The sequence below is a fragment of the Musca autumnalis genome, unplaced genomic scaffold (genome assembly GCF_047663935.1).
Source record: "Musca autumnalis isolate F117 unplaced genomic scaffold, ASM4766393v1 scaffold_4, whole genome shotgun sequence".
NCBI lineage: Eukaryota > Metazoa > Arthropoda > Insecta > Diptera > Muscidae > Musca > Musca autumnalis.
This window is the reverse complement of record NW_027411977.1, coordinates 150,855,670-150,872,848: the sequence shown is the minus strand read 5'-3', so window position 1 is coordinate 150,872,848 and position 17,179 is coordinate 150,855,670. Positions and strand designations below refer to the sequence as shown.

General features: G+C 33.6%; 3 protein-coding genes across 5 annotated transcripts in view; 2 read left to right on the top strand and 1 right to left on the bottom strand.

Annotated features, from left to right (window-relative positions):
* The window catches only part of LOC141402591 (uncharacterized), a 69,771-nt gene that overhangs the window by 44,421 nt on the left and 8,171 nt on the right, over positions 1-17,179 (top strand). The gene's annotated exons all lie outside the window — the stretch shown is intronic.
* Girdin (protein girdin) lies at positions 535-13,544 on the top strand. Of its 3 annotated transcripts, none has more exons than XM_073984168.1 (13): positions 535-607; positions 748-1,017; positions 3,709-4,125; positions 4,211-4,518; positions 4,575-4,656; positions 4,717-4,913; positions 4,972-5,257; positions 5,325-7,061; positions 7,282-7,520; positions 7,640-7,715; positions 7,779-7,945; positions 8,617-8,721; positions 11,961-13,544. In XM_073984168.1, the coding sequence occupies exons 2-13, from the start codon at positions 946-948 to the stop codon at positions 12,379-12,381; spliced, it is 4,107 nt and encodes a 1,368-aa protein (XP_073840269.1). In that variant the 5' UTR covers positions 535-607; positions 748-945; the 3' UTR covers positions 12,382-13,544. The 3 variants fall into 3 exon arrangements, with proteins under 3 accessions (XP_073840269.1, XP_073840271.1, XP_073840268.1); XM_073984170.1 differs by adding an exon at positions 8,954-8,994 and having other exon boundaries at positions 563-1,017; XM_073984167.1 differs by having other exon boundaries at positions 563-1,017.
* Positions 13,524-16,123, bottom strand: Tasp1 (Taspase 1). Its single transcript, XM_073984197.1, has 3 exons — positions 15,911-16,123; positions 14,754-15,730; positions 13,524-14,661 (listed from the first exon to the last, which is right to left on the bottom strand). The coding sequence occupies exons 1-3, from the start codon at positions 15,936-15,938 to the stop codon at positions 14,578-14,580; spliced, it is 1,089 nt and encodes a 362-aa protein (XP_073840298.1). The 5' UTR covers positions 15,939-16,123; the 3' UTR covers positions 13,524-14,577.

Below are 17,179 nucleotides of genomic sequence, written 5' to 3'. Positions count from 1 at the left end.
GTAAAAACGGCCAAAACGACACAAAACTTTACCCAAACGTTGTATCTGTTTACAGCTTTACTGCTATGCCTAAATACGACCGTATTCCCAGGGCGTGTGTGGTGAAAAAAGTAGAACAGATGTATTCTTATGAGAACTACCAAAATACGTCGAGCGTATACTTTTTGTAAGTTGAAAAAGTTTAACTTTGACAGGACGTTATTGTTTGTATGTGTGTTTTGTATTTTAAAAACAAAGGCCCAACAAAACATGAAATGCAATTCATTGCAAAGGAAAATGATTTGTTTTACGAATGAAAACATTTAAGTAAGTTTCGGTCGCGGATTTTGTGTTTTAAATGTGATTTGGGACTCAACGTATTTGGGTAATACGGTTGTTGTTGAGTTGTATTTGTTGTAGTATTTACTCTACCTTCTTTGTTCTACCATGTGTTCGTGGTTTATTTGTTTATAAAATTGAGCGGTGTAACAACGACTCAATATGTTTTTGGGGGAAAATCGACCAAAATAAAAGTACCAAATACTGAAAAAGTCGATTGTAGTGGAACAACGGCCACGCCGCTTACGAATCCCTATACGTTAATAAAAAATATATCCACGATAAACAAGTCAAGGAAGCTGTAGAAAAGAAATTTTCGAAATTTTCGCAGAACTCATTCATATTAATTTTATTTGTGTGAAAAATTGGCAAATATTTGTTCTTACAAAATGTGGCGATGTTTTGTGACTAAAATAGTTTGATTTCTAGGGTATACAAGGCTTTCCAATCGCCATTCCATATACTATGTAAATGTGTAACAAGTTCATTTGTGTATCGCTGAAGAAAATTAATTCACATCATTGTTTTATGTATGTCGTGGTGTGGTGCAAATATATTTTCATCAAGTCGGATAAACTTGTGAATAAACCTTCACATTGATTTGTTTATAAGAAAAAGGGGCAAAACATGGCCATGGCAGGTGTTAGTGGTGCTGCTAATGAAATAGATGAATTCATAGATGGTGCACTTGTATCGTGGGTAAGTCCTTTTATCAATTTAGTTTGTTTGGGTGTAGGCATAGTCTTAACGAAAACATCCTCGAAACTATTCGTATATGTAACGCGTAAAATATGTAGTTTTCTATGACTAATGATAAATAGGGGTAAATAGGGGTTGCTTAAAATCTAAAATACGTACAACACGGTAGGTTTGATACTACTGTATTATCAATACTGAAAAGTACGATATACACTTCACCCCGGTTAACTACCTCTCATAAAATTCCAAAAAAACAATGAGGCAGTTATGCGGGAAAGGCAGTTACGAAAATCCCGCACGCCTCATGTGGGTAGTTATAAAAATCTCATCTCAAGCTTACTAAAAATGACAACAATTAGAGGCATAAGATGAATGTAGTGGCTGGACTCAGAAAGTTTTGAAATTTTGTCCACTGGTAGGTCTTGGAATGCTGATTACGCCAATATGTATATCATTCATGGGAAATTCGTATTTCCCGAGATATAGGCTTCGAAAGTTCCGAAAAACCATATGATTTTTGACAAAAAAAAATTTGAAAAAAATATGATCGCGTTAGCCTTGTTTAGCATCTGTCCATAGGAGAAAGTCTTAAATCCAGGCCGAAGACCGGCAATTTTCGACAAAAAATTAATTTTTGAAAACTTTTTGTGAAAAAAGTTTCAAATCCAGCCACTACATTCAACCTGCTCCCAATTAGAACATAATCGTCAAAAAAAAAACAAAAACGGTGTATTGTGGAATAGTTCATTTCAAGTCTAATAACATCTAAGTAATGCTTGGTTTACATTTACGAAATCCACTCGATTTCAACTGTCAAATCCATAGGTTAAATCTCATCTCATCTGGATTTCATTTGACGTTTGAGCTATGGAATTGACAGTTGAAATCGAATGGATTTCGTAAATGTAAACTTAGCATTATATTATTTAACCCATAAGAAATTTAGTCATCAGTGAGCATAACATATCACTGGACATCTTCATCACAATTCCGGTAGACATCGAAATTGATTATCTCAGAAATACACCAGCGTGGGTAATAAACCGATAAAAGTATTATTGTATGTTCCTTTTGGGGCAGTGTACCTACATATTTTTGCTTAACTTACAAACTCGTCTTATGCGGCCCGGTTCAAGCCCTTGGTCGAGGTAAGTTTTAGAGTGTAGGAAAAACTTGGGCTAGTTAAGCTTTGGATCGCGTACCAAGTTCGAACCTACCATCGTTTATAAAAAAAATTAAGGTATATTGTTCAATGTGCAATGATACCATTACATAGCACCGCAATGGCCGCAATGGAAAGGTTACAGATTAGGCGATAGACTATAGGTGTTTGGAGGTTAAAATCAACAGTCAACGTTGCAGTCAATCAACTACCAGCAGCTAGGTTATACTCAGTAATTCGTATTTATTTCCCCTTAAAAAAGGGTGACAGTTACGTTTTTTTATATTAGGAACACAACTATACATACCTATATGCAAATTATCGAATAATTATCAAAACCAAGTAAAGTTATGTGTAAAAGGCCATTTGCTAAAGTAAAAATATATGGAATTTAATTAAAATTGTACGAAAAGACCAAATCATAGTTTTTTTTTTTCAAATAAATTACATACTATTATTCTGCCACGATATAAACGATCCGTCGATAATAAATAATCATTGACTACATCTGTTTAGGTAACACTTACCTTGTATTTTATTATAAACATGGAATCAATGTGTATATACAATAAGCATAATAATTTGTGATTGGTACGTAGTCACATTAAAACAGGCTAATTTGAACTTAACGATGGTGGACCCATACAAAGCAGACAAAACATAAAAAATAAATTGACCACATCTTAAACAAGAAATGTCCTTAGCATAACCAAAATGGTGCTAATGTATCTCGGAACCGAGTTTGACATCAGAAGAAGCAAATACGGAGCAAATATGAGAAGTAGGGGCTAAGCGGTTCATACACTATCAAAATGGCTTGTCCAGCCGATAAACTCCTTCTTGACGTGTGTGATTGATAAGTGTGTAGCAAGCATTCAATAAGCTCTCAATCTGCAACCGAACTCTTCAAATTTTCCTCTAAAAATATTAATTTTTAGAAGAAAATTTGAAGAGTTTGAACCATGGCACAATTACCCAGGTAGTGGCATCGTAAAATTTCGAATATGTTATGTCAAAACTTTCTTTATGTTGTTGGCATGGCACAATTACCCAGGTAGTGGCATCGTAAAATTTCGAATATGTTATGTCAAAACTTTCTTTATGTTGTTGGGGAAATTACAACAAAAATAATTGTTTTATAAAGGGATTTGACTTTTCATATTCGATCAGCTGGTTGATACCAATACCTGGTAGTTCTGCCATGGTTTGAACTTAATTTTTATTTTTGTTTCTTCACAAACAGAATGTTCTTTTTTACAAAATTGTTTTTTTTTTTTATTTTGAAAATAATTCACATCTGCTACTGCTAGCTCTTGTAGGTTGTCACGCCCCGAGTAATTTGCTCTGTTCCAGAACCTGCAAGAATCCACTATTTTTTACTACGAAAATTTTTTCCTTTATGTTATCGGAAAAATAGTAAAAATTAGTAGATTCTTGCAGTTCTGGAGCAGACTAATTATTTTTACCGGCAATTGTATTAGGTCAGAATTTGTTTCATATAATATTTTAATGTTTTTTTATTATTTAAGTTGGAATCTTGCCTTCCACGTCCAGAAATACTAACCGGATACTCATCTCTTCTGGACGGACAAATCATTCATAATGTTTGGTTACAAATTGATCCAGAACCCCAACACATCCCCGCAAGCATTAATGAATATGAAGGTCTTGCCCTTTGTAATGCTCGAACTAAGAACTTTGAGTGTATTGTGCGGAACCTTAAATCATTGTTCGAAGAAGAATTGGGACAAACCATACTGGTACTACCCGATTGTTATGCTCTGGGTCATAATCCAGAGACAAAGCAGGGACTAGAGCAAATGAAAATTTTGCTCACATTGCTTTTGGGTGCTGCAGTTCAATGTCCGAACAAGGAACTTTTTATAGCTCGAATTAAAGAGTTAGATTTGGAAACACAACATGCCATTGTGGAATTAATAAAGCAAGTAAGTTGTTTTTATATACACTGTCATATCATGCATACATATATAATTTTCCCAATTTATTGTTGTTGTTATTTAATATTACTAGGTGACTGATAACCACAGCCTTGTTTTAACAGAAGAATCGCTAGGTTTGTTAACACCTCAGGATATGTACAATCATATCCTGCGGCTGACAAAGGAACGCGATAATATATACCTTAAGTGGGTATCATCCGTCTGTGCAGAACGCGATGCTTCTGTCACTGATAGCGACGAGAATACATTAAATTTGACAATGTCACCATCTAGTGGCAAAACATCAACACCCATATCGGCATCTAATACAGACAATAATCACATGGCCGTTGAGTTGGCAGATCTAAAATCGAAGTTGAGAAAATTGAGACAAGAATTGTAAGTAATATTGCTTGAAATATAATTTTTCAAATTTCATTTATAATTCGCATTAGGGAGGAAAAGTCTGAAAGTCTATTAGAATTGCGAGAGGAGTTGGACCATAAAAACAGCCAATATGAAAAGCTACGCCTCGAAGTAAGTATTTTAAATGGACATACATATCTGGGAGGATAACTTTGAAATCTATATTCTTAGAGTCAAGAGTGGTATAATGAAGCCAAAAGGTCGGCTGCATATAGAGACGAAGTTGATGTTTTAAGGGAACGAACAGAGAGAGCAGATCGTTTAGAAATCGAACTTCAAAAATTCAAAGAAAAATTAACAGACTCGGAATTTTATAAAACTCGCGTTGAAGAACTTCGCGAAGATAATCGTCTGCTGTTGGAAACAAAGTGAGTAACACTAAATACGTATTATGTTTAAACATTATTTATGTACCATATCACGCAGGGAAATGTTGGAAGAACAATTACAAAGGTGGCGAAAACGTTCAGAACACGTAATGACTCTCGAATCGGAGATAATTAAGTATAAACAAAAATTGAATGATATGGCGCTGGAGCGAGATTCCGATCGCTCCAGATTAGAGGAGCTAATTGAAGAAAATACACAATTACAATTAGTAGCCAAAAATTTGAACACAACCTTGGACATCGATAAATCATTTTCGGACAATGACGAAGAGTGTAACTCTGGAGATAATAGTTTATCGGAACAACTTACGAATAATGCTCAAGTAAGTACCAATTTGTTGATTGCCAAATGTGAACTACTTTAAATTTGGCTTTCATGGCTATTTCTAGACCCGTGCTATAAAATTGGAACTGGAAAATAGACGTTTGGTAGCTGCACTCGATCAACTGAAAGAGTCTTCCTTCCACGAGTCAACAAATAAATTATTGGAATTGGAAAAAGAGAAGAAAAAGCTCGCCTTAAAAGTTGAACAAATGCAAGAAAACATTCAAAGACTTTCCCAACAAAACAATGAACTGGAAAATATATTTAAAGATGCTCTTGAGGAAAATAAGAAGATGCAAACTACATTGGATCAAAGGCAAAAAGCTTATGAAAAGCAAAGCCAAGAGCGTGAAGTCGAACGTATTAAAATAATCGATTTAGAGAAACATGTAGAGACATTGAACAAGGAAAAACAACGCATTCAAACATTGAATGAGAGCGTTCAACGTCGAGCCGACGACTTAGAACGAATGGTGGATTCACGCTCAAAAGAAATCGAACAATATGTCGAAAAAATAGAAACGTTTGAAAAAACCAAGGAAAACCTCTATGAGGTCCAAGCCAAATTGAGCGCATTTGAACGCGAGAATTCCAGTTTGCTAAAAGAAGTTTCCAAACTAAAGGAAAATCTGGAAGAAAAATCTGTAAGACTGGATCAGTCCGCAGAATTGGTCGAGACAAAATCTAAGGAATTGGCGAGATTGTCAAAGGCATTAGAAGAAGCTGAATTAATAAAATCTCGTTATAATGATATGGAGGCACAAAACCAGGACTTGATTTCTCAACATGAAATCGATTTGCAAACAATAGAAACTTTAAGACAGGACTTGGTAACTGGAACATTGGCCACAAACAAGGTTAGGCATAATTTAGAAAAACTGGGACTGAACGTTGATCCCACTGATGACAAAGCCGAATTAAATGTTGAGACTGTTGTGGAAAAGCTTGTTCGCAATCCAGAAACGTTCAAGACCGTGCGTGAAATAATGCTCAATGTTTCAAAGGAACATTCCTCAAAATCGGACATTTGTGTACTGTGTCATCGGAAGGAAGTATTCACTGTAGAAAGAAATATAGAGTTGTCCTCAGTAGCAGATGCCAAAGAAATTGCCGAAGTATCCAAACTGTCTGAAGCCAATACACAGCTAAGTGCTCTTAATGTGGCTCTCCAATCCACCAATGATCAACTGCAAGCAGAAAATGCCCGTTTCAAGGTTGATGTTGCCACTTTGGGCTCTCAGATCACATCATTGAATACCCAACATGTTGCATTGCAATTGGCTAACTCGCAATTAGCAGCCGACAAAGATGTGTTGTTGAAAGAAAACGAAGCCCTGAAGCAAGAACATAAAAATCTCATACACGATCAAGTGACATTGCAATGTTTGCACGATCAACTATCAGCCGAGTATGAATCTCTTAACAAGGGCAAGGAACAGCTCAAAGTGGTCGTACGCGATTTAAGAAATGAATCAAGAGATCTGCGAGAGCATATCGTAAGTCTTGAAACACAAATTGACGATTTGAAGCAACAAAACCAATCCATGAAGTCATGTGCCGAAGATCTTGCCATTCTACGCACCGAACACTCAAAACTAACCGATGATTTCCGCAACTTGTTTGCAACCAGTGATCGCTTTAAGAACGAATACAAAAATATTCAGGAACAATATAAAATGATTCGAATGGAAAATAGTAAATTGAAGTTACAAAATAATGAACTTACCACCGAACTGGGTAGTAAAAATGATCAAATGAAAATTTTGGAAATACAATATGCCAAATCGGCTCAACGTTGTGAGGTAATTAAGAAGTTATTGCTTTCTATTCTGTAAATCTAAATTATAGATATCTGCATTGTCACACATCAAACACTTTTTAAAAGCATAAAGTTAATGTTTTATTATATAACTACTTATGGCCAATAAGCTTTGTTACGATGAAAGAAATAAATTAAATTAAAATTAAAAAAGTTATATTAAATTAAAATTCAGAATGTGGTAACGTAAATTTATTTTTTAGATGCTGATGACGCAAAACGCAGACTTAGATACTGAACGTAAAACGTTGATGGAAAATGTTTCGCATTTACTTAAACAATATCATGAACTATTGAACTTAAGTCTAGAAGACAAAAAACATTTCCACGAGGAAGAAAAAAGCTACACAGAGTGTGTGCACAATTTGAATCGTCAGAAAGAAAAACTAGAAGAAAAAATCATGGAGCTTTTTAAGAAATCGGAGGCGGTGGCTCCGAAAAAGTAAGTACATACAACTGTTTTTTATATCTATGACGCAGTATCTTTTTGAATGAATAATTTGCAAATCATTTAGTTCATACAGCTCAATTGAAATTAATAAGCATTTTTGTTATTTACAGAAAACCATTTGGTAGTAATTTGGTTAGGCGAGTTAAAAAGGCCAGTTCGGATCTAATGAATAAAGTTCCCAGTAGAGTGAGTTTAGTGGATAACAAAATCATTGATTGATTTTCTAAGACATCTTTTTTATTTATGCAGAATCGACGTTCCTGGATTGATGATTCACGCTTAACACAATCTCAATTTATGATTGGATCTGAATCAGGTGGCAATGATTCTGACAATAGCGCCGAAGAGCCAATCTCAATCAATTCCGATACCCATCTATTTCAACGTAATATTCCCATAAGGCAGAGTTTACAACGGTATGTATGCTTAACGATGTTAATTGAAGAATACATTAACGTGCTCACTGCAGTTACAATGAAGTATCAATTTCTAAACCTGCAACATAAACAAATACATACAGGGCACTCATGAATATTTCATTAGAATTTTTTTCCGCACGAAAAATTTAAAAAATGTGAATTTCTTTAAAAAAATATATTTTAAAGAAAGTAATAGAATCACTTAATTATGCAATATTCTCGCCTAATCGACAAAAATATTTCCTTTTTGGACGTAAATACAAAAATTAAATATTCTGAAATTGTGGGGAAAGGGAACAAATTACGCAAGGAATTTTTATTCATGATTAATTAATGTTCCACAAACATCCCAGGCGGGACAAGGGAGACTTATCTCATATCAATGAGATTCATATTAGCTCAATGATATGGGACCTACAGTTTATCGCAGAGTCCGAACGGCGTGTCTTAAGACACCACTTGTAGAGAAGTTTTACAACATTACTGCGGGGTATTTTGCGACCGTTGGAAATTTGATGTTGCCTGGCCTGGGAATCGAACCGCAGACCTTCTGAGTGCAAGCCGTGGGTGCATAAAATTGCACCATCGTGGCACCCATGATTCATGATTGCCCTGATAATTTTAAAGTAACAAATGCATTTTTCAATTTATGCTTATACCCAATTTAGTGACATGCTGGATAATTCACTTTCCCGTGGTGGTACTATGCGGAGTAGCTTGCAAACACAAAAACGTACGGATTTGAACAATTCACGTAGGAATAGCGTGCACGGGTAATGTGTCTTTTGATGTTTATTAATATTAAATTAAGTATTTTTCTCATTTGCTATGAATTAATACATCTTACCTTATCGATGAGTTCCGAGATTCCCAAGCAAAATCACAATTTTAGAAACAATGATACGTATGTATTTCAAATTTTGTTTTTGCTTGGGTATGGACCCTCCATTGACATGAAACTTATATGCTGGTGGATTTTATAATATTTGATTATCATTTATTTAGTAAAATTATTTTTAAAATCTGGAAATGTTTTATGTGAATAGGTAAATACATACAATTGTGTTTCACTGGCATAATATTATTGCTACATAAAAATTTTGCGAAGCAGTTGCCAATATTTTTTAGGCCCCCAAAAACAATTCTTGCTGCCTGCTTTCTAATCTCGACAATTCTTTACATTAACTATATGAGATTATAAAAAAATGCAAACTATCGTTGTTATTGAACCTTAACAATTTTCTGCAAATAACATCCATGACGTGCTTTATTGACAAGTTTTCATTCGATAAACATTAATGTGTAAGAGCTTTTGCTATTAATCACTAAACTAATATACATATACAGCCCAATCATGAACATCATCTCACCGTGAGTTTTCTCACTCTCGCCTCCTCCCTTATTATAAACATCATAAGGGAGAACAAAACTCACGTTCGTGAGAAAAGTAGCTATCATAAATGTCAAAAAAGTGAGAATGTGAGGCAATTTTCTCTCACCACAGAAATCAAGGTGAGTTGAACAAAAAAATGTAACTATGGACATTTTTTATAGAAAAAATCGACAAGAAACGAATCTTTTGCAATGATAATCAATTGTATTTATTTGTGTTTTACGTTAAAGGTAACAAATAAAAAACAATTAGAAATTCTTTTGGCAACTATACATGTTCATCCGTGTATCAATGAAGCAAGGAAGACCTCAATCGAGTTTGGCGTAATTTGGAGGTGGAGTTGAAGTTGGCCAAAATTTTTCAGATATGGGAAGCGGTTCAGAATCATATGATGAAAACAGGAATGGAAGAGGATCCTATCAGGAGCAACACCTTTCTAAATTTTTTTTTTTTGTAGGTACTTCCAAACTTTGCGGCCACTCAAAATGATAAGTGACATACATATCTTAAGTGCCTTTGTATTGTTCTTTGTTCGCTAAGGTTCCCAGCAAAATATTCGATGCCAAAGATTCTATTCAAGCATCAGTGCAAGTTATATGTCACCTTTTTACCACCTTCGCCCATTCTTTTTACAAGACTGTAACCCCTAAAAGATCCAAATCATTTTGGATGGCATCTTCAATAACCCAGTGGAATGGTATCTTAACAACCACCTTGGCATGGCATATTCCACGAACAAGCCACAATAGGAAGGATTAAATTCATAAAAAGGGCATGTTTATATTATATAGCCGTTTGCAGGGTTAACCTTCTTGAAAATTGAGAAATTGTATTTAAAATCCATCAAATTGGTTCAAAAGTTGAATAGGATCCGAATTTCACGAATTGTACTTAGCATTCATATGATTGGTCCTATTGCTGGAGAAGAGATCGGATGTTTCACGTATTGTATTTGTTTACAATTCTTAAAATTCCTTCCAAATGCTGAAAATGGGATCTTTCACAACTTCATTTGAACTAATACAAAAGATCCAGTGAGATATTGGCATCGCATGGAACGACTTCCACAAAATTTTGCTTGGTTTTCTTTGTATTCCTCAGCGTTTGTCGTTTCGCACATCATTCAAAATGCAATATTAAACATTTTCATTTCTTTTTGCCATTTAATGACAAATTGCAGAAATTCTTCGGGCGTAAATAAAATTTTTTTACATATGTATGTATGTATCTGTCAAAACAAAACAAAAACAGCTGTTACAGATGTTGCCACATATCAAACATTTAATATTTTTATCAATTACCAAGTATTTTTAAAGTGGATTGTTGATAAAAATTATTTTTTGTTTTAGAAATATTAATTTAATTTAAAATAAAGTAATGTTTTATAAAAAAAATTACGAATTTAGTTATTGCAAAATTATTTGTAAATAAAATAACGATATGGCAACGCAAATTATATTTTCAAGGGTTCACAAAATGCGGCACTATTTTCAATTTTCAAACTTGTGAACCCCTCTTCACTTTTTTCGCTCCTCCCTTGTCATTTGTGATAGGTCGAGACGTGAGAAGTGAGCTGCAACTCACTCGTGAGAAGCTCCCTACGTGAGTATTCATGATCGCTATGATATATAAAGAAACATATTTTCTGAAAAATTTATGAAATGAAAAAAGTTGTTCTCAAAAATTATTTACTGTTGCACGAATGAATAAACAAACTTAAGCTTATTTATCACCAAAATAAATCTTATTTCCTTCAAACATTGAAAAATATCGAGCAACAACCACATTGAACAAATTTTGAATTTTTTGTTAAAAAAATATATCTTTGAAAAAAGCCGTAAACGCTTTTTATGATTCTCAAAATTAAAGAAAATTAGTGAGAAACAAATGTTATGTCAGTTTGGTTATCTCATGTGGTTCTAAATTTTATTTTCAATTGTTTATCTGCTTACAGTGACTTCACAAAATTGCCCATAATAAATTCAAATTTTAAAATCATTTTGTGCGTGAGGTTTTTTTACCGAATCACCTTATAATTAAGATTTTATGTAATCTTATGTAGAAACTCATCACGCTTTGATGCAAGGTTATGAGGTTGTAAAAAAGTCATAACCCTAGTGTACATCCATTCACTCCTACTATATGATATTTGCGATGTACATAAAAATCTGCTCTGTGCCATTTATTTAGTACAATACTAATTTCGTGTGGGTGTTATTTAGAATTTGTAATACCATCTAATAAATCTTAATTTTATTCTGTTTGGCCTTTATCATTATTTCCAATAATTTCTAGTGCTAATTGTCGATTAACCCTTTAGTGGTCAAACATATTATTGCTATGCCCCAAAAGCCAAATGAAACTAATAACATGTTTATGAAAGCCTTTGTACATTTATGACATTTTACGGGTTAATTCGTGTAACGTAATTTTGTTAAAATAAACACTGAAATATTGCCAAAAACTATTTGCAAATAATTAACGATAGACGAATGCATTTATTCGCTTGAGCGCTCATTTCGAATATGTATAGCTTTTTTTTTTGTAGCTAAAAAACATTTAAAAAATTGTTTATGAATTATTGTTTTTCTTTTTGCCATTTGTATTGCGACATGACAGTTTGGAGGCGCCTGATGTAACGGGAAGTAGCTTAACACTAGGCACTGCAGGTTCAAGGAGGACAGTGTATCTGATCGATGAAAATCAAAAAATTCCCGAAACTAATCAATCAACTTCAGCAACATTGCATGCGTCCAGTGCATGTAGCAGCAACAGCAGTTCCACGGTAACACTAAGTGGTGCCACCAATAACAATGCAGAACCTCAGACACCAAATGCATCAGCCAAGTCGGAAAATCCCACAACTTTCCTAATGTACAATCGCATAAACAACATTGTTGCGAGCAATAATGATACACCATCTGGAAGTCATGCGAATAATCGTGATGTAGATGCTCAACACGACCAGGAAAATAAAATGGCACGAAAACGCACAGAAGATAAAAACAATAGTATTTGGTATGAATACGGTTGTGTGTAAAATAGGTATATAGAATATAGAAAAGAACTCTGAACAAATTAATCTACTTGCCGCAAAAACAGTAATAGGCATGTTTATAGCCATGGACATGCCAAAATATTTAAAAGGAAATTGATAAATTCTTTGAATTTTTACAGTTTGACATATTTTAAACAACTACAATATTTGTTATTCAAATATTTTAAAGGAATGTACTAAATATGATAAATTGATACATTTCCTTACACTCCATAATGAATGAGCATTTATTAAAACACATTTAAAAAAATTGCATATGATTTCACACTTCCAGTATTAGACACCGATCATTTGACAATATTACAGAATATATAGTTATATGGGGGACAAGTAATGATATTTATTGTCTAAGCCTTTCTTAAAACACAACACATATCCAGTAAGACTTTATAAATCATCTTCATTACTAACATGAACCAATTTTCAGGTATTTTTAATATTTGTTCTTTTTTTATTATTTCCTTGAAGCAGTCATTATATAAAATTTTTCCTTTCATCAACACAAAAACCATAACATTTCATTCTCAAGTCTGTAATACCATGGTTAGTAATTTTTAATTTCACGACTTTAGAAATTATAGAAATCATATGTCAGTTATTAGCCTTATAAATTGTATAACATTAAATCCATCCATACAAGTTACTCTAATCACTACAGTGTGAATACTCGAATGCCTTATATATTTAAATCCAAAATATACACAATTGTACAAGCATTTATTTTAACAGTATATATTTTTGCAATGTAGAAAAATTATCTTATTTTTGTATTATATTGTTTAAAATTCTTTTATTCTTCTTTTCATCTTAAGCAACGAAGAACATCTTATTCTAAGTATTAATTTAAATGTAATGTAATTTTACCTTCTTATAATATACACATGTAATTTATTGAAATCTAAACTTATTTTCAAATAAAAACAGATTATACAAAATACTAAAAATAACGCACATATACAAATCACATTAACTACTGCCAATATTCGCTCATTAAGTTTAAAATCAACTCTTTGTTACACCTAATGTGTATACAAACTCGTATATGACAATAAAAAATACTATCTTTGTAATTCATTCAAGTACATTGTAATCTTTTTGTAATAACTGCAAAAATAAAACACAGGTTTGTGGTGAAAATTTCTAAATTACCGTTATTTTATTTCTATAAAATATCAATACTCATGACTCATTCAAATGTATAATTTGGTGTTCGGGTATTATATAATGTTTCTATCTTATTCTCGATTGAAAATTAATGGAATGTTCCAAACATTTCAGATTTAGTACCAACTAAAAATCTCCATTTAAATTAGTTTACGATAAGGAACATTGGGTTGTTATTTTGCGCATTACATGTCTTAAGTATCTTTGGTAAAATATAGAATATAATCTAAACAATACATCGACAAACAACTATTTGTTATTTTTGAATTCAATAATCATATGTATACTTTACGCATTAGAAATCAATAGAGGGTGGTTTGGTTGGATTTTGTTATTCAACAGCACAACACATATAAAACATACATATATCCAATATGTGCACACCCACCCACCCCCTACATAAAACTTCAAAATCTTTATATAGTTTTTATTTATCCTCCTTATACTTTTCCTTGATAAATTTATATACGTGTGTATCTGTATGTGTGTGGAAATATTTTTATTTAATTTTACATAGACGTAAATCAAATTTAAACTCACAATGCAGCACAGAAAAACTTAAAAGTAATAAACATTCAAACAAACATAACATGCTGCTAAGAGAGAGAGAACAAACAGAAAAAACGCCAGAATATTATTTTCTCCATTTTGGATAACTTTCATATGTGTTCTCTATATAACTCGAGATGTATGATGTGATACTCATCTAAACGGTATTAATACTAATAGCTTAATAATTATTTTTTATCTTCTTTTTCATTAATGCGATTACTGAATACTGTGACGATAAATGTATTTTCAAATAGGAGAAACACAAGTAGTATTTTTTGTGCGTAGAAAAATAAAATCTTTAACAAGAGATGTCATTGTCATCATCTTCTTCATTTTGTTATTAGCGGCACAATGTTGATGTTTACGTCGGCACTGTCTTGACCATCGTCGTCTTTATATACAACATGCAAGTATATATATATATATATGTATGTACGAATCTCACATGGAAACGAACATAGACTATACACGCAAATGGAAATTGTGTCCGTTGACTACACTTGACTTTCCCGGCTGACTGTATGCTGGCAATGGTGAATATACAAACTGTTAGAAAAAAAAAGAGAAAAACACAAATAAACCAAATAAACAATAACAACATGAACCATTTATAGACAGAAATAATGATTGATACAAACTTTTGGCGTTTTTTGTTGTGTTGACATATAACCAACGCAAAATGACTTGGTTGTGTGGCTCCATAAGACCTCTCCACAGTTATTTTTTGGATAATAAATAAGAGATAGGGCTCCGCCGTACAGACACTGGTCAGCTGGAAGAAATGGAGATTCTAGGAACTTTGTTTTGAATGTTTTGTGTAGACTGGTAACCGCACAGTCGGAGGTAAAGAGGTCAGTGCATATTTCTTTTGCTAGGAAAGTTTTCATCAGATATTCTCCATTGCCTGTTGTACAAGTCGCAACAGATAAGTCATCGGTGTCGGTAGCCCAACAACCAGCACCATAGGTTGCAGCCTGACCCACACGACCAGGAACTTTCAAGATTAATCCACCTGAGCTGCAGCCAGCTGCTGAGTTACCTGTGCTATCAACACAAACAGCTCCAACAGTGTCCAGTGGACTAACTTCCGATGCTTCAACTGTTTCTGGCTGCTCACTGTTATTCTCTATTTTAGTGCTTGTGACTTTCGCTCCGTCGCCCACTTTAGATTTGTAATGGGTGTATGTAAACTTTGCTTTAGAGGATATCATTGCACTTGCGTCTATCATAGCGCATCCCATTTCCTCAGCAAAATTCTCAGCACCAGTTCCAGCCATAACCATGGGAGGTATTCGTTCCATTGAAAGCATTCTTTCTTGGCCTTCACATAATATTCTTGCCAGCTGTATTGGATTTTTAACAGTCGACACATTAGTACAAGCTCCAAAATGTAAATTTGAACCATTCATAATAGAGGCATCGCATTGAACGTGTCCGTCCCAACAAAGATTTGAACCAAAACCAGCATTTGTATTCCCACAGTTCTCCAGTCGAATAATGGCAGCTTCGCAGGCATCCATAGCAGATCCCCCATTTTTCAAAATATCTGTCGCTACTATACAAGCTTCTTTAATCACTCGTTGATACTTGGTCTCATCGACAATATTGCCCGCACCTAATACCAAAAACAAGTACATATACAGTTAGTCAACTTAATTATTGCAAAACCAAAATTACAATATTGCCCGCACCTAATGCCAAAAACAATTACATATACATACACAGAAAATTTGCATCAATTTGCGAATACATTTTTAGTAATATAATAACGTTTATTTTTTTCTCAAAATTTTACCTGTATGAACCGCTATAAATCCAGACATATTCGCATATTTATTTATCCGGTAGCCTTAAAACAATGAAATTAGCAATTTAACCCAACAGCATCCCACCAATATCCGACAAAACTTTTTCACAATTTTTCCAACTGGCAAAATGTAAACAGAATTGCTAGGAATCTATAGATCGAAACATAGATGCGGGTTCAGATGGATCTATAGATCGATACACGTCACAGCTATACCTAAATTACGTCGCGACGTACAAACACTATTCACCTATCATGGTGGAATAAGAAGGTGTAGCGCCAAAACAACTGATCATCATACTAGTTGTCAAAATGTATTATTGTAAGTCCATATTTACATTAGGCAATTTTCCTTGCGGCAATTGTCAGTTTGAGGGAGAGAGAGAGGTGAGGCATGTGGTAACCCTTTGCCCCTCAACACCCTCTCTCAACGACAAACTGACAATTGCCGCAAGGAAAATTGCCTAATGTAAATATGGACTAAATAAAATCTCATACAAAATGTAAACAAGCAATTCACATCAATGTATTATTGTGACCAAATTTGACGTTTGGTATGATTTGATGTAACACCTTCTTATTCCACCATTCCTATCTACCCCCAGCAAAAAGTTTGCATCCACGCATGGTATAAGTAAAGAGGTAGATTTAAATGAAAAAAATCTATAGAACCCTTTTTTTCCTGAATTCTTAAAACGTCAAAATTAAGCAACAAGTGGGTTTGTTTACAACACCAATTTTGAGCATTTTATAAAAATCGCGAAAAATGAATGAAGGACCAATGTTTCTCCGCATAATCAAGTTGTGGATATGATAAAATGTTTGTTTTAATGATAACCTGACGAATTATTTCCATACAAATGTTCCAAAAATAATTTTAAAAATCATTGAATTCGATTTTTTTAAAATTGTTTGGCATTTTATTCAAACACTACATATACATACACAGTTTGTGTATATTGTTTTGAAGTTTTAGGAATACTCGAATGAAAAAATTTAAATTGACATAAAGCTTTGGCTAACCTTTCTTATTAAACCATGCATCCACGGATGCGGTTGAATCACTACAAGTGTACGGTACATTTGCCGTTGGAGTACATCTTTTCCTATGAATTCACTTATGAATTTTACAAGGGAGCGCGCAGCTAGGATGCACTCCATTTCGCTTCCACAGCACACAGCTAGGATGCACTCCATTTTCGATCCAAATCACAACATAAGATGCAGTTTTTTGATTTTTTTTTTTTTTTTTGAATT

Bases quoted from the DNA above. Each gene is read 5' to 3' on its own strand.
- Girdin (XM_073984168.1), top strand. From the start codon at position 946: ATGGCCATGGCAGGTGTTAGTGGTGCTGCTAATGAAATAGATGAATTC. The intron at 1,018-3,708 runs GTAAGTCCTTTT...TTATTATTTAAG, and splicing joins ATGGTGCACTTGTATCGTGG to TTGGAATCTTGCCTTCCACG. The intron at 7,521-7,639 runs GTAAGTACATAC...TGTTATTTACAG, and splicing joins GAGGCGGTGGCTCCGAAAAA to AAAACCATTTGGTAGTAATT.
- Tasp1 (XM_073984197.1), bottom strand. From the start codon at position 15,938: ATGTCTGGATTTATAGCGGTTCATACAG. The intron at 15,731-15,910 runs GTAAAATTTTGA...TTTTGGTATTAG, and splicing joins ATTTATAGCGGTTCATACAG to GTGCGGGCAATATTGTCGAT. The intron at 14,662-14,753 runs GTTTGTATCAAT...TTTTTCTAACAG, and splicing joins CACAACAAAAAACGCCAAAA to TTTGTATATTCACCATTGCC.